Source organism: Panthera onca, chromosome C1 (genome assembly GCF_046562875.1).
Source record: "Panthera onca isolate mPanOnc1 chromosome C1, mPanOnc1 haplotype 2, whole genome shotgun sequence".
Classification (NCBI taxonomy): domain Eukaryota; kingdom Metazoa; phylum Chordata; class Mammalia; order Carnivora; family Felidae; genus Panthera; species Panthera onca.
The window spans coordinates 147889345-147913072 of NC_138346.1; the positions used below are offsets into that span (position 1 = coordinate 147889345).

General features: G+C 44.0%; 1 protein-coding gene across 4 annotated transcripts in view; it reads right to left on the minus strand.

Annotated features, from left to right (window-relative positions):
• Positions 1–7476, minus strand: part of LMO4 (LIM domain only 4) — a 16865-nt gene extending 9389 nt beyond the window's left edge. Inside the window, exons 1-2 of one of the 4 annotated variants that reach the window (XM_060624671.3) lie at positions 7035–7476; positions 4055–4293 (exon numbers count right to left, since the gene is read on the minus strand). In XM_060624671.3, coding sequence (XP_060480654.1) covers positions 4055–4290 — 236 coding nt within the window. In that variant the 5' untranslated portion in view covers positions 4291–4293; positions 7035–7476. Of the gene's footprint in view, positions 1–4054; positions 4294–4505; positions 4657–4721; positions 4842–7034 lie in introns of those variants that run through there. The other 3 variants (XM_060624670.2, XM_060624673.2, XM_060624672.2) reach the window with 3 other exon arrangements.
• Positions 7477–23728: the final 16252 nt, after the last annotated feature.

The window sequence follows — 23728 nt, forward strand, 5'->3', positions numbered from 1 at the left end:
AATGCACATCCACAGCTACTGATCCAGAAGCAATTGGTTTTCCAGCAGGTTCCTATATTTAATCTAAATTCTGCACCAGCTATATTAAATGTAACAAAGAAATGCAACCCAGAAATTATGCCTGGAGCCAAGTCCATTAAAGGTACTTCGGAATAACTAGAGACCAAGCACCTTAAAAGCACCAGAAGCTATTGATACTTAAGAGGGGGGCTGTGAATAATCGCAATTGCTGCATTAGAGAGGGGAGGGAGAAAAAAAAAAAAAATCAGCCAAATTACGCTTGGTTAATTCAGAGTAACAGATCTGCCCCCAAGTGAATTGGAGGCCTTGAATTAATTCTGTTATGACAAATCAAGATAAACGTTCCCCCTAAATTGCATGCGATTTAATTAATTTTTGAGATCCTGGGTTTTTTTTTTTTTTTTTTCCTAGCTAATAGTTCACATGCTCCTGTGCTGTCATTGTGCTTGAGTGGGCAGACTTCAAAGTGATATTAAATAACCAACTATTAGATTTACCTAGCACGTCCTATTGGAAAAGTGCCATTTAATTACCTAGCCTGTTCAATTAAAGGGACAGCATTCTCTGAATATAGCAGCTTGCTGTTGATTACCAGGGAAATGAACTCGCTGTCTGGCGGCGCCTCCATTCCGAACGCTACCCCCTCCCCAAACACACCCTCCACCACCAACCACCACCAGTCCCCCGCCCGGGACCCCGCGCGGCGCTCACTGCGGCTGCGGGCGCCACGTGAACGCCCGAGCGGAGCCCGGGGAAAGAAAGAGCGACCCGCTCGCGCGGCTCCCGCCCTGCGCTCGCCCCCTCGCGGGCCCGAGGCCGCCGGCCGGCAGGGCGCCTCGACCGACCACGGCCTCGGGCGGCGCCGGCCCAGCCCTGCCCCGGCCCGACCGGCCCCAACGCGAAAGGGCTCGCCCAGGACCGCCACCCGGGCTTCCGGTGCGTTTCCTCGCCCTCCCCGGACCTAGGGCCCCACCCGTCGGTCTCCGAACTTCCTCCTCTCGCTGCACTTTCCGCGCCAGTCTTCGGGCCGAGATGGGGGTGGAGGAAGAAGGGTTCGAGGAAAAGAGAAACGGAGTTTTGAAAAGCTACTTGGTGGCGCTAGCAAAGAGCTGGGGGGGTCAGAAGCTGGGTGGGGAGAAGGAGAGGGGACAGTTCCAAGGTTCGCCGACTTTTGTAGTGGGGGCGGGCAGGCGTTGGCCCCTTTAAGATCCACCCTCCCTCTTCCCCTCCACAGCCCCCCCCCCCCCAGTCTTTCCCTCCCTCTCTTAGAGGCCAATTTTGTTAATTAAATGTTTTGTTTGCGACGCAGCTCTCATTCATTGCGGACACGTCATTCGGAGCAGATCTAAGCCAGAGACCAGATCTCATTAGATAAAGCCCATCAGAACTAAGAAAATGGAGGAGCCACTAATTAAAGCTTTTAATTGTGCGGAATCGCTGCAGCAAGGCAGCCGCTTTATCTGAAATCTTGGAGGGAGAGGAGGCAGAAGACCAGTTCTGCCCAATAGACACTTGGTCAGGAAGAGGGAGGGGACTAGGGAAAAGCAGTGCCCCCCCCCCCCCATCCCAGCCCTGCTTCCCCTCAGCTTTTTAGCCCTATCTTGGTAGTTTTCAAAAGCTCACACCTCCAAGTCAGGCAGCTTAAAGCCCCTTAATAAATGGCTCTGTGGTCCCAGTCGGGGCCGAGGAGCCGAAGGGCCCCCTTCACCTGGCATCTGGCAAGCGGATTACTCTGCTCTTCAGTGGCCATCCTTGCAGAATTCAAAGCTCCTCCAACAAGTGGACTGGGGAGGAGATTGGGGAGGGAGTAGCTGAGAGGAAAAGGACGCGCGCCAGCTCCTCACCTTCCCACCCTTCTGGCATCTTGATGGGCACAGGGAGGAACACTGAAGGAAGACTTCAGAGATTCCTCAACCTGGGGGTGGGGGAGGCTCAGCTGTTGATGAGCTCTGAACGGAGTGGGAGGCGATGATCAATTCGGTACTGAGCTAGAACTCATCTCTCCCGGGAGAGGTCTAAGCTTCTCAGGGTAGCATGTAGTTCAAGAGCAAGCCTGGCTCCCGTTTTCAAAATCAGAGGGGGAAAAAAAATGAGAAAATGGACCCAGTTAATTAAGGCACGGGGCTGGGTACACATCTTCCATTGCTCCATTAAGCCAGTTGAAAACACCAAATGGGCATTTATATTTGGTCCCAAGAATAGGGAAAGCAGGCAATTCCCAGAAAGCCACTTGCCTAAACTTGTCCTGAGGGAATGCAAGTGGACCCATCTTCTTTTTAATTAGTGGTAATCAGAAGCGAAGGTTTTTTGAAGGCACTTGACAGGAGGTGAATCTGTACCATTCACGGCATCTGAATAGCACTCTCAATTTTTCCACTTTAAGTTACCCTCCCGTCTTACCAGTTTTGCTCTCTATTTAATTACAATACTGTCAAAGCTCAAAGCTCATGGCATTGCTTGGAAGGAGGACCAGAAAGCATTACACCCATGCTCCTGTTGATTTTCCAACATTTACTTCTAAAAGAACACTTAGTGAAATTAATGCTGCCATCTTAATTTAAAAATAAAAGCCCTCTCCCTTCCTATATTTCTTTTGCTTGGCTGATTGAGGATGCCAGCAGAGTGGACATAGGTTGCATTATCGGAATAACCAAATGTCATTTTGCTCCATCGTTTTAGATTAATGATACCACTGGGGTAAACATACACACACTCAGCTCTGAACTGCACTGGGATCTTTTGCACTTTTAGATGCAGAGTTGAGGGAATCACAATGGAGCTAAACTTTGTACAAAAAAACCTCACCCACTGATTTACCCGCATTAAAGAGAGCAACATTTTCTACTAATATCTATAAAGAAAACGGTTTAGGACAGAAATTTAACTAGAATGCAATTCTTCGTAAAAGTGAGCGGTTCTCTAATATCAACGGTGTGCGTGTGGGTTTTTTTTTTTTTTTTTAATTACTGGATGTTGAAACAGAACACCTCCTAGAAGCATTCATGTGCATCAGTCTATCAAACCATTTACTCAAATTAAATGTGTAATCCTTCAAATGCCTCCTTTCAAATTAATGAGTTTAAGTAGCTTGAGTTCACCTGAAAAGATCCTATAGGCACCTGACCTCCTGAATTCTTTCCATTAATTGCACTGAAACTTGTTGGAAAAGACTGCTTACATGGGTATATGAATGTTCCTATACATCGCTTTAAAATGCAAGATTAGTATAATTCTATAGCCTCTTTTCCTAAATCTCTTTTGGGGATCAAAGGTAGTGATACAAACGACAACAACAACAAACCCCAAATCTGCACATTCCTCAATTGAAAAACCTGCAAATTCTACATCGCAAACCACACCCTAACATTGAGCACTACAAGCCTTCAAGTAATAGTACACAAAGAGAAACACTACCATTAAGGGTTTTGGGGTTTTTTTTTGGGGGGGGGGGTGGGGTGGGGAGAGGTAGAGTTTGCTCTAAGAAGAATTGCAAGTCTTTAAACTGATGGGTAATCAGCATTTTTCACAAGGAGCACAAAGAATGAGTCACAGTTTTCCACTCAAAAAAGTTTTAAAGTGCTTACGTAAATATAATTAGCCATCACCATAGGCAAATCATTTCTCACTAACTACACTTATTTGTAAGTCAATCTTTTGTCTCTGAGTTTCTATGTAGGTCCCTACCTTGCTTTAAGGTAGCAGCCTAACTCCCACTTTTCAACTGAGGGTCCAGTTGGGGCAGACGACTTAAAATTTTGGTCAGGAGAGTACCCAGCCTTTGCACACCTAAAGGCCCAGTCCCACCAGATGGACAGATCTTAGTATAGTTTTTGCTGTTAATTTATTATTAAAAAAATGGAAGATTAACACGTTCATCTTGAAACCCTTAAATCCGGCCAATCAGAAGGTTTTTGTGGTGAAGGCTACAATATATTCTCATAGGTGTCCAGTTCCTCTCCTTAAAACCCTTGGTAACCTTTGGCCTCGCCATTGCTCTGCTCACCCATCTCGAGGAAAGGCAGCCAAGTCTTACCTAATGTAGTCATTTCTGCAAAGGATCATGCCGCTCTTGGTATAACAGGACGTGCCGATGTCGCCCAGCTGCGCCTGGCAGCAGGAGCACTTGAGGCACCGGCTGTGCCAGTAGCTGTCCATGGCATAGAGCAGAAAGCGGTCCGCAATCTTGCCCCCGCAGCCTGCGCACCGCTTCCAGGAGAGGGAGCCGGCCGTCACCGGGGGCGGCTGTGAGCTGCTGCCCGGATTCACCATGGTCTGCAGAGGGCGGGAAGGGGACCGGGAGAGAAAGACAAAACAGGGGCAATGCAAAAGTTAGTAATCGCCGCGCGCGAGAGAGACCGAACACGTCCCCCCCCCACCCCCCCAACTCCCCGAACTGTTGGAAGGAAGCAGCGGGGCAACCGCGCGAAAGAGGGTGAGGGGGAGAGGAAAGGAGGGAGGATCGCCGGCAGCAGCCGCCTGTTTACTTTTCTCAAGCTTTGTTCTGGGGCCACGAGCTCCTCTCAACTTTCCAGCGCTCGCCGCCGCTGACAATTTCAGCTTGGGTACTGTCAAAACTCGGAGAGCGAGGCTCGGAGGCGCGCTCCACCCCTCGCGGCGCCTCCTCCCAGCCCCCGCCTCCGCCCACTGCCCCCTCCTCCCTCCTTCGCCGCCCGCCTCCAGCAAATGAGGGTCAAACCCACCCACCGCCGCGCCCGGCCCCTCCCCGGCCCCAGCCGAGCCGGGAGAGCAAGCCGAGGGGAGTGGGGAGGCGGCCCCCGCCGGAGCCACGTTCTCTCCCGAGCTCTGCCCTGGGAAGTGCAGCTGCAGTTCACAAGTTGGAAATAGTTGGGTTTTCTGAAAGGGAGGGAGGGAGGGACCGGCAGAGGGGAGAGGGAGAGCGTGATGGTGGGAGGGGAGCGAGGGGACGCGAGGGAGGGGGTGCGGTGTGTAAAGTTGCGAAACTGGTTTTTCGTATTTTAAACAGCACCTTTCACATGCCATTGTGGTGACCGCCATCTCCCATTATTGTTCCAAATCTCATTTCATTTTGAAGATCAATGAGTGTTTTCTCTGGGTTTTCAGGACACAGGCAAGAATAATAGATCATTGAACTTTAGGATGCCTGTTAACTTCCTATACAAACACTCTCCACTTTGGTCTCACTAATCTGCCCTTGATCAGCAATTTAAATGCTAAAGCTTTGTTCCTCCAAAGGGGGGAGGGGGGGCGTTACAGATAATATGCGGGAAGGCACTATTAAAGGATGCACAAGTTATATAGGAGCCAGTCCTGCTGTCACCAAAAACTGCTTTTAAAAATTCCCTACTCTTTCTAATGAATGTCACGAGAAGCAACTGGGGTATAATATAGGAATCAATTTATAAAGCTTAGCCTAAACCGATTAATTTGTTGCCTCCAATCCTGAGTCCAATAAAGTCCTAGTGTTCCTCCAGTCACTTATTCTATAAAAAGATCAAGTTATTTACTGCCAATTAAGCAGCCTGTTTTGTCTTTGTCCTCTGTAAGCCGAGAGTGTAGGCTCCCCCCGAGGCTCCCGGCTATCTGCTCAAGACGTTCAGCTGATACCTCAGAAGGGAGAGGGCGAACTTTGCCTGTCCCCGGCCCAACTTGGCTGCTGCAAAAAAAACGAGGGGAAGGGAACGAAACAAGGACTCGGGTTCCTTAAATAGGCCGATTTTAAACACATTTCCTCCGAAAGAGTCCCGGAACGTGTGTCCAGTGACCGCACAATAAACCAGAATAAGAACTGCACCAATTAAGCTGTAACAAAACCCTGAGACTTTGGAAACAGGACCACTCTAAAACCCATTAGCATTGCATTTATCCGAATGCATCATACCTTTATGTAAATTGATTTATCTGATGCATTTACTCGAGGAATTGCTTTTTGTTACAATTTCAGCCCTAACCCAAATGAATCTGCATTTCCTGCCCGAGGTCTTTAAACTGTTTCCCCCAACGTTTTAATCGCTCCGAATTCCTTTTTAAAAGGGGAGAGGGAGGGAGGAGATTCCAAGCTCTTCCCCGCCCCCATCTTTGGTGAGAGGTAAATATATATGTATATTTTTTTGAAAAGGAAACATTACACTGAGAAAAGCATCCAGTAACCCCATTAGCTAAAGCTCTTAAGGACAAGCAATACCTTAATGCTGATTAAATCTAAAAGAGATGAATCAAGAGGACTGACCAGAAACTGACTCCCCTGATAACTAAGGACGGGCCCTCATCAAGTTTCATTTAGAGTTGGAAAAAAAAGAAAGCTTTTAAGTTAAATAGGCTTATACTCTAGTAATTACATAGCCAAGCAATTTAGGTCCTGGGATAGTCAGTGAAATAGAAAGCAGAACTGGCAGCTAGAGGCAAAATCTGCCCCCCTTTAACAACGTCTCTGGTGTTTTTTAATGGAGACCAGGGGAGGGACAAACGTAGCGCTGGCAATTTGTAGTACAAAAATGGATGCTTAATTCATGTCTTGATTTTAATTAGGTGATTCACCGGATTTCTCCTGGATTGGAACAAAAGACTTATAAGCCAAGAGGAATTTTTGAAAAGAACCAGCAATACTGAATCCTGCTCACTTAGACCCTTTCTGCCACTGTTTCAAAAATAGTGTTTACTGGGGGGGTGGGGGGGGGGACCGTGACTATTTCCCCCACACTACTTCTCATACTTAAACCCTCATTTAAGCACCTCCTGCCTTTCCCTTAGGAACTGAAAATATCCCCACCCCCCTCCAAGGTCCCCACCAGCCCGGTCTCCAAGAACCCTTTTGTAAGCAGGAACCGCTACAAAGCTGGCTGCCCTCCGTGCTAGCTCGCAGGCCGGCCTCGGTAGTTTCAGACTCGCGCATTATCTAAGCCGACGTATTGTTTACTTGCAATTTGGGACGGTCAAGGGAAGGAAGCCAAAGAAAACAGCCCTGGCCCAAATCGGTCCCCTCCTCCCTCCCCCCCCCCCCCTCCTTGCCCGCGGCTCCCCAGCCGTCCCCTTACCTGCTTTTCCCCTATATTGCAATACTGCGAGAGGCGGCGGCGGCGAAAAGCGAGCGAAGCCGCTCGGCTTCCAAGGAAGGGGCGCCTGGGCTGGCGGAGCTGTAGGGAGGGGGGATGTTCTCGCAGAAGCAGGAAAGGGGAGGAGGGGGCTAAGGGCTGCTTTTTTTTTTTTCCTTTTTTTTTTTTTTTTTTTTTTAACGCGTCGCTCTGAGGCTGGGTTGGGGGGCCCCGCGTAAGTGGCGGGCGGCCGGGAGCAGGAGTGTCAGTCTCAGTCCTCGGCGTTCTCCTCCGCCTCCGGCTCCGCGCGAGCAGCTGCAGGAGCCCTCGGCCCGCGCGGCGCGGCTTCAGGCGCGGCGCAGCGGCAGCAACTGCTGCAATCGCTGCTGCAAGTTTGGCAATGTGGCTTCACTTTGTATATTCCCCCGCCCGGCGGCCCCCGCCCCCGCCCGCGCGCCTCCCGCTCCTCCTCCTCCTCTTCCACCGCCTTCCTCCCTCCCGCGCGCTCGCTCGCTCGCTCGCTCGGGGCTGGCGGCGGCGGCCGCTCGGCCGAGCTTCCTGCCCCTCCAGCCGGGGCGGGGGGCAGCTGCAGAAACAACAGCCCCGGAGCGGCGGCGGCAGGCGCGGAGGCCGGGAGGCGGGCGCGCCCAGGGGCCGGGAAGCTGCGGCCGGCCGGGACCCGGCGCGCTGGAGCCTGCGCCGCTGCCCGGGCTGCTGCCGGAGCTGCTGCTGCCCGGCTCGGAGGAGGAGGAGAAGGAGGAGGAGGAGGCGGCGGCGGCGGCGCTGGCCTCTAGCCGGCTCGCTCGCTCCCTCCGCGGCGCTTACACATGTGTTACTGACAGAGCAAAATCCCAACTACTCCCCGGCTCTGCCGCCGACGTCAGCGACCCTCAGCCACTGGGCGGCCGGATTGTTCAGGCGGAATAATAAAACCTGCCAATCCGGTGAAGGACAAAGGGATGACTGAAACTAGACTCTGGGGGCGGGGAAAAGAGGGAGGCGGTGGAGCGGGAGGTGGAAGGAGAGGGGAAGGGCCGGAATCAGGTGGGAAGCGGCGACCGGGGCGCCGGGGACCTTGCCGGGCTGCCCTCCGCCGCCCCGGATCGAGAGCGGAGGCGTCGGGTGCCGCTCCGGCCTGCCCAGCGCGCGGAGGACCCTCGGGACCCGCACCCGCCCGCCCCTCGGGGATTGCCCTCCCCTCGCACCGACACGAGCCCCTTAGGAAACTTAACTTAACGTCTCAGAAATAGGTCTCTTCCTGTTTGGGAAGAAAAGTCTTCCCGAAATCCTAGGGCGGTGGACTTCACACACACGCAGAAGAGGTTTTGGTTTTGTTTTTTAATTCGCGGTGTTGGAGGTTGATGAGCCTTAGTGGAAGTTCAGTTAACAAGGTAAAGACAGTGAATCAGTAGTTCTTAAGTACTCCCTCTTTACCCTCTTCTCCCACATTAGCCGGAGTTAAAGAGCCTCGTAGGCATTTCAGAGATACTTGTCAATTGTCGGTGAAAAAAAAGATCACAGCCCTTACTTCGGAAGTTGAGGGAAACTTCAGGAAGTCTTGCCCTCCATCCACCTCACTGTGGAGGATGAGAACCCCACTTTCTTATAGCCCCCCAAAAGCAACAGAAGTAATTGCAAAATTTCCCAAACTCACAGCCTCTGGAGAGTACGAAAGGTCACTTCTGGTATAAATTTAACTGTTGAGGAATGCTTTTAGGTCTCTTTCCAGGGCCCAAGCTCAGCCTAGATGTTTGAATACCTAGTCATTCAACTTTATCTACTCTGCCAAATAGGTTTAATAAATTTCTCATCTGAGGCTAATATTAGGTCTGATTATTATTAGTAAGTTCCAGAGAGATTTTTCTGGGGGAAATTATCATGAAAGTGCAAAGCCCTTCTGCTAAGTATCATTAAGCAAAACCAGCCTTATGGGACAAGTTTTCATATTGTATTACACACAGTACTGCTGGATTGAGGAAAGGGACCTGCAGAAGAATCTGGCTAGACAATGCAGTTGTTAAACATCTATGGTTTTACTGTTTGGGGGATTGCTGTCTTTCAAACCATCAAAATTAAGGCTGCAAAAGAAACAATATTCATTGCCTGTAATGTCAAGCAGAGGACATTTTAAATACCAGTTAGAATAGTCATTTCTTTATATTTCTAGCACCTCAAAATTAAATGACTTACTTTTATTGATTGGTATTGAATTTTTATGAACAAGTCACTTTGTGCACGTATGCGAAACATTTTTTTTTAAATCATTTAAAGTATAATAGTAATTAAAATGTCCTGTACAGAAAACAGCTGCAGATGAGTGTGATTAAAGAAGCCCATCTTAAAAGATGTAATGTTCCTTGAAGGTTAGTAAAGAAAACTCAATTAAACCAAATGAGGAAAGGAGCCCCATAAACAAATAAAAAACACACATTCTAATTCCCTGCTTCAGTTTCAATTTGTTAATAATTTATAATAATCAAAACGAGATGACACAAGACCTTGGTGGGCTACAATTATGATTTGTCATGTACAAGTAAGTTTCCTGCTGTGGCCCTTAATTTTCTTATCTACCAATGAAGTTAAGCCAAATGGTCTTTATGTGTCCTTTTTTAAAAAATGATTTTCTCAAATAGAACATATAATATATAGGCCTGTAATGAATTGTGGTATTTCCTGAAGTATGTACACTAAAATGAAATCTTTATTTTAAAATGAAACGTTAGAAATTTAATCAAACATCAGATATCACTGAGTGATTCTCCAAAGCATCCATGTAGTTTTGTGGGTGGAAGGAAGGAAGGAAGGGAGGGAGGGAGAAAGGAAAGGAGGGAGGGAGGGAGGGGGAAAGGAGAAAAGCATGGGTAAAACTTTGAATACAGATCTCTAGGCTAGAAGGGGCCTAGGAGGTAGTTTTAGTGTTTTGGCTCTAATTGTGTGTGGAATGAGGTCTTAACACATGTCCCGGTAGATTGGAGTAGGTGGGAGTATGTTACCAGAGAGCTTTATTTGCTGATGTTGTGGTTATAGAAATACAAAAGCGATAATGGCTAACAGTCTCTCTTCTGAGGGGTAGGAAGTAAATACAGTCACTGTAATCAAAATTCAGGTGTACTTTAACCACAGCGCCACCTCTGGGTAGTCTTTTTTTCTGCATGCTTTGCATGTGGCAGTGCTTTCTCATCAGAGTAGCGAGATCTGTGGGCTGAAAGTGCCTGCTTAGATGAGGTAGGGGTGTCGATCTTTTATTTCCACTGGTGCTAAACTCACAAAAACCGTGTAAACACACACAAGTTTATTGTGGGTAAAGGAATTCTGTATTCAGGTATTCCTTAAACGAATATAAAACAGTGCTCAAGGTAATCATCCTGGTATATAGTAAGATTAACTAAATGCAAAATAATAATGTTATATTGTGCCCAACAGTTCAAGAAAATTCTGCTGGCATGATACTCTCCTTATCTAGCCTACTCACCTACAGCGAGAAATAAGAATACAGTGTTTCGGAAAAGAAAGAAACTCAAATTGTTCCTTTCTTGAATCCTAATTAAATATAGGAACCATATTGATTCTAGATCAAGCCCTCATTCCCCTGATTCACCCCAAATTGATTTGTCCATACATTCCCTTTTTCTTATTTCAGTCCTGCAATCATAATCATCTTTCCTTTCTCTAAGTGACAGTTCTCTAAGAATCTCCTATGAACAACCAGAAGTTCCACACAGACCCAAGTTGCCTTCCGTGCCTAGAGAACAGCCCGACTATTTATTTGATGCTAATAGGGTAACCTCCCTGACAAAATGCCTCCAGCTCTTTCTCAGAAAATATGTCTAAAAATTTTAAAGTTGGGGTGCCTGGTGGCTCAGTTGGTTAAGTGGCTGACTCTCGATTTTGGCTCAGGTCATGATCTTACAGTTGGTGGGTTGGAGCCCCAAATTGGGCTCTGTGCTGCTGGCGCGAAGCCTGCTTAGGATTCTGTCTCTCTCTCTCTCTCTCCCCCTCTCTCTCTCTCTGTCCCTCCCCCACTCATGTCATGCTCTGTCTCTCTCAAAAATAAATGACTAAACTTTAAAAATATACATATTAAGAAAAAGGAACGAAAGAAGAAAGAATATTTTAAAAAATAAAGTCAATGCAAAACTCTTTTGAAGGCATCCTTTTTAGGAAAAAAACTTAAAAAAAAATCCACCTACCTTTATTACTGCCATCATAGAGATCCCTTGAAATCAGAAGTTTCAGCCAAGGTGAATCTGAAAAGCTTTAGTCTAGGACAATTCCAAAATGTAAAAGGTGTGGAAAGAGGAGGGAACAGTAGTTACACAGATGTAACGGAAAATCCAAGGAGGGGAATGGCAGTTATGTCCCCGCCAGTGTCTTAGGGTGGTGGTGTTGGCTTGGGGGTGGGTGGGGGGGACACTGCACGGGAAGTAGAGGCAGAGAGACCACTGCCACCTTTAAGCATAAAGATTTATGGAGATCTCAACTTAACCTAAGAGACTACATCTCAAAGAACCACAGCTTGGCTTTAAATACTAATAACAATACTTTAAATTTACTGACCTCCTTTTGCCCATAGTTCTCAAAATTTCTTGTCCATATCTCACTAAATGTTTCATGTGATAAAGGAGTAGGTTCTTGCTGTGTTAGGACATTCTCTTCTGCTCTTTCTTCCTTTCTTTCTTTCATTCTTTTTTAAAGCAATCTAAATGTCTATATTTGGTAAATGTCCCACCTGATTATGTTAATCAGTATTTTGAAAGTTCTACCCTAACCTCTTTTTTTGTAGGGTAATGTCAAAGCATAGCGAAGAAGTTGATTTTATCACAATAAAATAATTAAAAGGTCACGAGGAAAATGAAACAGCATTGATATTACTGTGATTAGAAATATAATTTAAGATGTAGATTTTCCTTTTAATTATTCTACTTGATTAGGACATTTGAAACTCCTGGGGATGATGGGAAAGGAGAAAAAGATGATGGGAAAGAAAAAAAAAAAATCTGTGATACATGATTTTGCCTGATGTAGGAAGGCTACTTTTATTAGTGTGGCAAGAGATTACTCACTTTCTTCATATATGTTTTTTAGGGTAGGAACAGGACTTTAAATATCCCCCAAATCTGCCTCAGAACTACAGCAAATCTTGATATATGAATATATTCCATAGTGATGATATTACAGAAAAATTATTTGGCTTACTCACTCACCACTTCCAGGACTGAATTCTGTCAACAGTATTCAAGCACAAGGGATATTCTGCATATATCATTGCAGATATATTATCAGACTATATATGTGAGTATATTATATGTTCATTAGGGTCTTATGAATGGTCTACTAGGTTGACAGACAATGCTTATTAAAGTCAAATTAAATCTTATTGAGGATAAATTTAATTTTGTAATAGACGCAAAAGAGGGTATGTAGATGACTGGGCCATCTGTATATATGTGAGGTGGTCATTACTACGAATATATATTAAAATTATAAATCCAGTGGAAAATAGCAATTTCATTCAACATTAATTACTGTTCCTCTCCAAGACGATGGAAATGAGCATTTATGGTAGAGAAACTAAACCATTAAAACATAGTTCATCCCCCCCGCTTATGTTCCCACTAACTATTCTTGGTAAAAGAAAGGCTAATAATTTAGAAATTTCAAGTGCCCCAAACCACAGCTCCTTTAGTTGGAGTAATTACAGTATTTTATATACAGTGTTATATACTGTATTTAATTACAGTATTGATATAATTTTAATTTTACAGTATTGATATAATTAAGCCTTTTCTCTCTGTACATTTGTAATAAAATGTAATATTTTAAAGTATAATAGTGGTCTCTGTTCACTCACAAAAAAAAAGTTGATGAAAACATGATAATGTTTATTCATCTAATTGTAATGAATGACCATGGTGGAATTAGGCCAGTTCAATTCATAGCTGTCCGTAGACTTGAGAAACACATATTTCTACTCTATACAGTGCCATAAATTTTTTAGAATAAAAAGAACAACCGATATGGATTTTTTTAAATAATAAAATTGGATAACTCAATTGACCAAAATGTGCTCCCTCCACAGAGAGGTACACATTATAACGTCACCATTTATATTTCTCAACATAAATCAAATTTCATAATAAAATTGTTTTTGATGAATCACCACTTCTTTCCTAGGTTCAAAACATTCTGACAGAGAAAGCAAATTTGTCGATTTCTCTGTATGATAAGAAATCACTGAAAATATGTTTGAGATCTTGGGTCTAAGATGATAATTTTTGGAGGAAAGTTTCCTTTGAAGGGAAAATAATTTAAGTGAATTCATTTTAAAATTTGGGAAAACAACCCAAGAATAAAATAGACTTTCTTTCCAGCCCTTTTCCAGAGCCATCTGTTGTGTTCTCTGACAATAAGGGCAAGAGAAGTCATTACAGAACAATACTCTGGAAACAATTTGCTTCAAAGAAAGAATGAAAACTTAAACAACACTACCTTTGTACATGTTTGTTCTAATTAGAGGGTTAAAACATCCACGCATTGTGCCCAGATGCCTCTCTCTGTCCTGGTTTTATTGCTTTTCTCCACTGAGATAACATTTAACACTGCATTGAAATTCCTACTTACTGCTGTGTCCAGTAGTAAATCCTGGCACATTATTAGAATATCTGCCTGTTATCAGCTCAGTCAAGGAATGAATTATTGACTATAACTCATTGCTGGGAAGACTACGTATGACACTCCAGTGAAGTTTTGATAATTTCTAGAAGTCGTGGTAATTTATGGAGGGGGGTTTTGATTGATCTCCCCCCACCTATTTTGCACCTATCAGTAAACAGGACACATATTGATGGCCTACTTGAACTACATTAACAATATAGGGAATTCACAATTGAAGCACTTCTTTTTTTTTTTTTTTTTATCCAGTACAATTTCTATTAAGACAGTAACTCAGTTTCTATTAATTTTCTTATGCGAGGTCTACCCATGGGAGTGAGGAATCACAGATTTAGACTATTGACTGCATAATGTCACTATTCTATAATTATTTAGATATATTCCTCATTTGCAGTTGTATCAGACTCTGCCTTTTGGAAAGAAAGCCCTGAGACCACTGGAACAGATGAGGGTAGAACAAAATGTGTACTGTGAGATTTTAAGAATGTCTTCAGGTGTTAGGATACAGCTGACAGAATAAAAGAGAATTTTTAAAATTAACAGGGAGTAGGTAAGTTACTTTTTATTTGGAAAAAAAAATGTTTGGAATTTATTTGATATAAAACTTACAGATGCCATTTAATATGATGGTCATTTTAAAGTCCATTTGTCAGAACATTAAATAATAATCACTAACAATCACAACTTTCTTTTAATTTGGGTTTATTTTCCTCCCGTCTCATTTTTGCTGCATTCTTCAAGTGCAATTATTTCCCAGAATAAACTCTACTAGACAAATGGTTCCTTTATTTCTTTACTGAGTTTTCATCATTGTGATTTCATTATTGTTTTATTTGCTACAACAATTGCTTCTTAGAAAAACACCAGTATTTCCAAGTCCTCAACGTATACCATGGAATGTAGCAAACAATATAAATAATAATTTAAAGTTTAATGGTTTATTTCCTAGATGATATTTAAAGCATGTGTAGATTTCTAGAAATTCCAACTTATACCCAAATACTATTAAGTAATCTGAGACAAAAATAATGGTGTCTCTCTTGCCAGTGCAATCAAGATTGGGGGCGGGTAATTTGACTGAATACTTGGCTTAAAGAAAATAATTCTTTCTTCATTTTATCTTAATTTAGTAGCTTCTAGCAGTCATCTAAACAATCTTAAAATTAAAAGATAATGTTAATGGGAGAGACTGTTGTCATAGGATAATGGGTTCCTGCTGCTAGATTAATGCAGTGGCAATAATACTGGAGCATTTATTGAAAATAAAGGGGAAGACAAAGCCAGGAGATTTATTTTTAAAGCAGGTGTCATGGATCCTATGACACTGTTGTGTTATAATTACTTTGTTTCAATTTTGCCAAATGGCTGATGGAAATGATCCCTTTTCCTGATAGATGTGGGGTGGCAGAATGACATTGGCTGGTACCTCCATGACTGGAGGGTGCATCCTTTCTGACTGGAGGAACAGATTTGTTGTAAGTCTTCCAATCAGAAGGCACCTTCTAAAGGCTATGCCATTTAAAGAAAAAAATGCCACGATGTACAAATAAATGTGTCCTTTATCTAAAAAACAAGGCAAGCATCTACCTAACACTGTTATAGATCTTTCTAGAATATAATAAGCCCCCCCCCCCCCCATATTGACAATGCCAAATACATGGCTCTCCAGCAAGCCCCAGGAATGGCCTACAGGACAAAAGTTGTGTGCATGGATTTCAGCCACTGTGGCCAACTGTCCTGGACTTACTTTCTTTGAATGCATATGATAATTTTGGACCTAGTAATGGACTTCTCCAAGTGGAATCCTTACAGGAATGCTGGGAAGTCAGAACTCTAAGATAGTGCTTAAGATTCCAACTCTCTGGTGTGCACACCCTATATAATCCTGTCTTCTTCAGTGTGGGTGGCCCTGACTTAATCAGTGGAATCCTTTTTAAAGAAGGCCTAGAAATCAGAGACAGAGGCAGCCAGACAGACTCAAAGCCGCAGAAGATGTTCTCCTATTGGCCAGGAAGGAGCAAACTTCCATATGTGAGAGACGTTATGGAGGGAACCCGTGGAAGAATGTGAGTGGCCTCTAGGAGCTACAGCAGTCCCCAGTCAACAGGTAGCAAGGAGAAAAAGACTTTCGACCTAGAGCTGTAAGGACATGCATCCTGCCAGCAGCCAGTGAGCTCCGAAGAGGACCTTGAGACTCAGAGGAGATGGCAGTCCTGGCCGACACCTTGCTTTCAGCCCAGGGAGACCCTGAACAAAGAACCCAGCTATGCCATACTGGCGCTTCTAGCCCACAGAAACCCTGAGATGATAAATGGGTATTGTTTAAAGCCATTTATAGTAATTTGTTTTGCAGCAATAGAAAACTACTAAAAATGCTGTGAGAAAATGCCAAATAGGCTATTTTGTTGCCACCTCTTTTCCTCTACCATGAATTATTCTATTTGCTCTATCCTACCACCCCTAGCAGAGTGGGGCAAAAAACTGGAGTAGCCTCACTATGCTCAGGGTGTTTATCAATTATTGTGTGTTAAAGGGTGGTACCTGCTATGAAGGAAAGCAAAGCAGGGGAAAAACCTAGGGAGCAGGGGGGCCCCAGGTGGAACGGGTCTGGTGGTGGATTACACTATTATGTTGCTGAGTTGGGGGAGGTCTTGATGATAACATTTGTGTCCGGACCTAAAGGAAGTAAAGGAGCCTTGCATCTGAAGGAAAGGGAGTTACAAGCAGAAGCAGCTGCAGTGCAAATGCCCTGAGGCGCCATGCTGGATACAGTTGAGAAGCTGGAGGGAGGCCGGGTACCCTGGCTATAGTAGGAGAGATCAGGGTTTACGCAGGGGCAGGTGGGGGACTTGGGCTTCCACCTGGATTGAGAAGGGATGCTATCTGAGGATTCTGGCAGGAAAGAGAAAATCTGATTACATTTTAGAAAACTCCCTCTGGTTTCGTCGTTGAGGACGAACTATAGAGTGGGAAGGCCAAAACCATGAGTCCACCAGACAGGAGGTTCTCACAGTAATCAAACAAGGGATGCTGGTGGCTTGAAGCACAGTGATAGCAGAGGGAAGGTGAGAAGTGACTGGATTTTAGGTGTATTTTGAGTACCTGTGGCAAACAGAACAATGATTTCTATTCCAAATTTCCTTTGATGCATCCATGTGCCCGTGACTCTTCTTTTGGGATTTTCATGTGTCATGACAGCTGTGAGTTCCCTTCTGCTCCTGGAAAGTTGGGCAGGGCTCCCCTCTCCCCACCCCACACCATCTACCGCCCCCATATGATCCCCCTTCCTACATGCTGAGTTTATGTCAGAAATAGCCATAATATTGTTTTTCATTCAGTTCTTTCCATTTTAACCCAGAAAGGAGAAATAACAAATACAGAACCCCTCAATGTGTCCAGACACTAGGCTGTGTTCTTTCCACATAGCAAATCATTTAATCTTATTAACAGCCTGACACAGTCTCATTGCCTCCATTAAAAAAATTTTTTTAATGTTTTCTTTATTTTTGACACAGAGAGAGAGACAGAGCATGAGCGGGGGAGGGGCAGAGAGAGAGGGAGACACAGAATCCGAAGCAGGATCCAGGCTCTGAGCTGTCAGCACAGAGCCTGACACGGGGCTCAAACTCACGGACCAAGAGATCATGACCTGAGCCGAAGTCAGACACTCAACCGACTGAGCCACCCAGGCACCCCTCATAGCCTCCATTTTAAAATTGAAGAAACTCAGGGAAGCCTGGTGGTTCAGTCGATTGAACGTCCAACTTCAGCTCAGGTCATGATCTCACAGTCCGTGAGTTCAAGCCTCACATCGGGCTCTGTGCTGTCAGTTCAGAGCCTGGAGCTTGCTTTGGATTCTGTGTCTCCCTCTCTCTCTTCTCCTCCCCTGCTCATGCTCTGTCTCTCTCTGTCTCTCAAAAAATGAATAAACCTTAAAAAAAGTTTTTTAATTGAAGAAACTCAAATCATGGTTAAGTGATCTCTCAAGATCACTGTTAAAGCTGAAGTTCAAAACTTGGAATTTGCAAAGATTTACAGGTTGAAGAAACCTTCCGTGGTCCACTCCTATCTGTTAAGAAATCATTATATGGGTTTTGTTGAATAGATTTGTACAACTTTAGTTTCTAAGCCCATGGTTCTTCCTCCACAGTCAATGATTTTGTCCCCCAGTGGACATTTGGCAATGTCTGTGAGACAATGTCACAAGTAGGGGGGACAGAAAATTACTATTGACTTAAGTGAGTAGAGGCCAGGGATGCTACTAAACATCATACAAGGCACAGGAAAGTCCCCTACAGCAAAGAATTATTCTACCCAAAACGTCAGTAATGTTGAGCTTGAAAAACCCTATTCTAAACCATGGTTATAGATCATTGGTGTCACGGTAGAAGTAACATTAGTTGTGCAATTTTTATTCATAAGTTTTTCATTAACATGTTTTAAACATGAGGAAGTTTCAGGGTGCCTGGGTGGCTCAGCCCGTTGAGCATCCAACTCTTGATTTTGGCTCAGGTCATGATCTCATGATCGCACTGATAGTGCGGAGCCTGCTTGGGATCCTCTCTCTCCCTCTCTCCCTCTCTTTCTCTCTCGCTCTCAAAATAAATAAGCATTTTAAAAAATGAGGACGTTTCTGTAGTCAGAACAATTTTAGTGTGTTGGTTAGGATAAAATTTATAGGGATCTAAGGAAGTTTTACCCAGTATGTCCTGTAGCACATGCTCAATGCATATCAGGTTTCAAGCTTATAAAAAAAGAAAACGTGAGAAACCTGAAGTGGAAAGTTTAGTGATTTCAAAGTACAAAAGCTAAACTGCAAAAATTAAAATTAATAAATGTCCAAGTAAATGTCTACAGAGGTAACTGATTAACTTGGCACTTGCGATACAATTCAATTCTCATATGGGCACACTCACATTGTATTTATTGCGGGATGTTTTTGATGTGACTTTGGTAGGTATACCAAAAGTAAGATTTTCTAGGCTCTACAGAAGTCTGATCATGGTTTTGCAGTCATCGTTTTAGAGAGTGACATCAGGAAACAGGACAAGACTATACCTGAAGGAAGTAAGGTGCTGAGTCATGCCCAGATTTGAAAACACACACACACACATTTCAGGCAGCAGAAACAGCAAATGCAAAGGCTCTGGGGTGGGAATAAGCTTGGCCTGCTCAATGTAAGCTGGTGTTGCTAGAATGGAGTATGTGGGACAGAAAATGAAACATGATTTTAGAGACAGAGAGAGGCAGAGCCATTAGATTTGAATCTGAGCACAATGGGAAGCTATTGGAGAGTGTTAAGTCATGATGTCCTAATCAGATTTATTTCATTTTTTTAAAAATTAACTGGCCTTAGGGAAGAATTGATATAAGGGATGTGTAGCAAAAATTGCTACAAGCTTACCCCAGGATCCATCCCCTCCTTCCTCTTAGAAATAAAACACCAGGGGCACCTGGGTGGCTCAGTTAAGCATCTGACTCTTGGTTTGGGCTCAGGTCATGATCTCAAGGCTTGTGAGTTCAAGCCGTAAGTTGGGCTCTGTGCTGACAGCTCAGAGCCTGGAGCCTGCTTTGGATTCTGTGTCTCCCTCTCTCTCTGCCCCTCCCCTGCTCTTTCTCTCTCTCTCTCTCAAAAATAAATAAACATTAAAAAAAAAAAAAAACTAGTAAGCATTAAAAAAAAAAAGACTGCATTTCCCAAACTTCCTTTGCAGCTCCATGGAGCATGTTTGGACTGAGCTGTGGCCAATAAATAATATGCAAGGGGAAGTGTAGATAGGACTCCCAGGAAAGTACTTAATGAGAACTGCTTCGGGTGGGAAGGACCCATTTTTTACCCTCCAGATTTCCTCCTTCCTTAGACCTGAAATGTGGACCAAAGGGCTAAAATTTCACCAGCAGATGATGTGATGATGAAAATGGTGTGCCAAGACAAAGCCTTGTACTGAGACAATGGAGTGGGAAAATAGAAGCTGTGGTAAAAGGTGGGTCCCTGGTGACAGTATGAAGTTGCCAAAACAACGCTGGAAAAGTTATTTCCAAACTGATGTGAGAAATGAACTCATCTTCTTTGGAGCATTGTTAACTTTTTAAACGCAGAGTTGGAATCAATTCTACCGGACACTGGAGGTAAAAGTGGAAGTGAGAGAATAGTAAAGAAATTATTGCAGTGAAAGATGAAAGTGGTGAGTGGTAAAAGTGGTGAGAAGTGTAACATTCCAGATGTACTTTGAAGATAGTGCACAGAGCATATACCAATTGAGAGACTGTGTCAGGGGCTGAGAGACAGAACCCAATCAAGGATGATCTCTAGTTTTTTGGCATGAGCTAGAATGATAGTTATCTTTTCCCAAAGTGGAGAATACTGGAAAAGAAGCAGGATGATGGGGTATAAATCAAGATTCTATTTTGGACCAAAACATAGTAAAGTTGAGATCCCCATTTAACATCCATGTGGTAAAGCTGAGAAGTCAGTTAGATACAATTAGAGATGGAAGCTCATGGGAGACGTCTGAGCTCCAGAAATGAATTTATAAGTTCTCAATACATGGAAGGTGTTAAAACCATGAATAAAGCCATATAGAGAAGTGTCAATAGAAAAAGGGCCAATGATTGAGCCCTAGAGTGTCTCAACTTTAGAGATTATGAAGAAGAGGAAGAGCCAATCTAGGGCCTATAAAGAGAAGGCAATAAAGTAGTAGGAAAACCAGAGGCCACGTGAAGAGAATGTTCTAGAAGAGAAAACTCATCACATGTTTAAAAGCTGCTGAGAGGCTAAGATGATGACTGAAAATAGATCATTGATTCGGCAAGATGATTTGACTAGGAAAGGAAGTACCCAACGAACTTTGTTTCCCCTTATGTCTCATTGGCTAAAATGAGGCCATATGCTTAGCCCTAAACCAATGGTGATTAAATCCCTGGGCTGTGGGAAATATCTTCCCTGGAATCAAGGATCTCTGCCTTAAAAAAATCAGTAATTGATAAGTAGAAAATTAGGGTCAGGGAAATGGCTCTATTGGTTGAGCAATAAAGTGTCTGCGATAATACTTTTTATTTTTACAAAAAAAATTCTGAACCTCATCACACTGAGAGCTGGTACTACATTTCGCATACGTAGTATAATGATCTGGCACCTTTTTTGCGAGTGCTATCGATCCTATGCTGGGTTGTCAGGAATTTGTCTACTTTAAAATAATCACCCCCATCTTCAAAAAGGTCAGTATGCCAGAGACTGCATGGATTTTTTTTCTCTCCCTCTAAAACACTAGAGCCACCTGCTTGTCAGTCTTAGAAGAATACACAAAGTTTGGTGACATACATAAAAGCTGAAGTAACTACTGAACAAGTTTTGAGGGAAATGATGTTAGAGATTTAAAAAAAAAAAAAGTGTGCCCAAGAGAATTCTCCACAGGAACCTTAAAATTCTGAGTCCCTCAGCTGCTGCTTCTCCATTCTCATGTGAAAACCCTCTTTTACTTGCCTTTACAAAGTTCCTTAATCATTCCATTGTCATATGTCTCTAAGACCACAGTGGACTAGCCTCTCCTACTTCTTCTCACTCCACTGCCATATATGGCAACTGTATTTATGAAACAAGTGGGTGGCTTTGGGAAGCAGGGAGTGCTGCCTTATTCATAGAAATTGTGATCCTATGGAATTAAGCCTGGCTTCACCCTCATAATAAACTAATGAACTAAACATATAATATCCCTACTTTAGGAGTGCTACTTTGCCTCTCTAAAGAAAACCTGAGGACACCAAAAACTGCTGCAGAAAACCAATAAGGAAATAAAGACCACGTGGCCACCACGGGTGAACCAAATATGTCACATGGTGCATAGCACTGAGTAGCTCCTCACTAAATAATAGCTCAATGAATACAAGAGGGAGCAAAGCATACAGAGGTGTCTTGCCCTAGTAACTCTTACAATGTACTCTCAGGAGAAAGAGTTAACAGATAAACATCTAAAGGCAGGGAGAGAATTTTGCCATGCCATTTGTTTCAGCTGGGGAGCAAAGAGACAAAGGAGACTACTTGATGGCAGTGAGTAAAGTGAAAATCTATCAAATTCCAAAGTGAGGAAAGCTGTCAGGGATCCTCTGGTCCCACTCCCACATTTCACAGTGAAGTCAGTGAGGTGCACAGAGGTTTCCCATGCAGCAGACATTACCCAGCAAATTAGTGGCAGAACCTACCCTGGTCCCCAGGCCCCCTTCCCCCATTGCCTCACCTGGCTGTCTACACCCCCCTTGCAATGCCAAGACATGTTCCCCTGTATTGAAGGATAATTTGTCAAGAGAACAAGTATGAAAGCAACAACAAACCACACCCCATATTCTACTTTGCCTTCTGGATCCATGCTTTCATTCACCCTTCACTTTTGACTGGAGGTCATTAAGAATGGTTACCTTTGGGGCGCCTGGGTGGCGCAGTCGGTTAAGCGTCCGACTTCAGCCAGGTCACGATCTCGCGGTCCGTGAGTTCGAGCCCCGCGTCAGGCTCTGGGCTGACGGCTCGGAGCCTGGAGCCTGTTTCCGATTCTGTGTCTCCCTCTCTCTCTGCCCCTCCCCCGTTCATGCTCTGTCTCTCTCTGTCCCAAAAATAAATAAAAAAACGTTGAAAAAAAAAATTAAAAAAAAAAAAATGGTTACCTTTGAATAATAATCTCCTTAAGTGCATGACAGGTGCTGTTGTTTACCTTGCCAATAAATCATTCACCGCCTTCCTCTTTCTCCTCTCCGGTGAAATCTTCAGTTTTGTTCAGGTATCCAGGGACCAAGCCACTTTACAGGGATCTGAGACCCTCCGCAGCCTCCAGAGGTGAATTGTGATTGGTCTAAGCCTGAGGCAATCCTTGCCAGTGATTGGCTTAAGAGCAGGAATGTGGCCTAGTTCTGGCCAATAAGATGTGAGAGGAGGTGAGCCTGGGGTTATTTCCAGGAAAGCGTTCCTTGCTCTTTAAAAAGTAGTGGAAGAGAACTTTAAAAAAATAATAATAATAAAAAAATAATAATAAGGGGCGCCTGGGTGGCTCAGTCGGTTAAGTGTCGGACTTCAGCTCAGTTCATGATTTCGCAGTTCATGAGTTCAAGCCTTGCATCGCACTCTGTGCTGACAGCTCAGAGCCTGGAGCCTGCTTGGATTCTGTGTCTCCCTCTCTCTGCCCCTTCCGCACTCATGCTCTGTCTCTGTCTCTCAAAGATGACTAAATGTTAAAAAAATTTTTTTTTAAATAAAAAGTAGCAGAAGAAAAAAGCCGCATCTCTTTTGCCTTTAGATGTTGTTATTCCAGGATTAGATACCTAAACTTGCCTCAGCCATCTAGGGACCATGGGAATGGAGAGGTAGCAACAACCTGTGTCTTGAATGATGGGGTTTGCCTGCATTAATGAAACCGGTAACTCCTCATCTCTAACTTCTTGTTATGTGATAAAATAAATACCCCCGTTGTTCTAGCCACGTTGGACGGGGCTCTCTGATCATAGCAGACAAAAGCATCCTAATTATTATAGGATATTATAGAGTAAGAACCCATCTTCAGAATTTCCAATAATCCTGAAGAGGTTTCTTTTGTTTTCTAAAAACAACAACAAAAACAAAGAGGGCTGTCTTTAGAGTGATGTTTCCACAATTAGGCTTTTGCGATTGCAAGGCCTCCCTGGTGGCATGATTCCACCATCCACCAGCTTTTAACACTCTTGTTTCCTGAATGTCTATTATTTTTAATGTGGGATTGTGGCCTGAGCCAAACCTTGTTTATACCATTAGGGTTTAACATGCCTCATGACGGTTGGGGTTTCTCCTATTTCTTACTGCCTGTTGCAGAAGCCTGGGGATACTGGGGGGGGGGGGAGGGGGGTGCGGGGGGGGGGGAATTAGACGTTGGAGGAGGAAGCAAATTCTCAGTATCAGTCTTATGACTACTAATATCTATTTCCCACCAGATGGGTGAGATTTCAGGGTCTGCCAAGTTCATGACGTATACATTTGAAATTTATAAAATGTTTCCTTTGTCTTATCT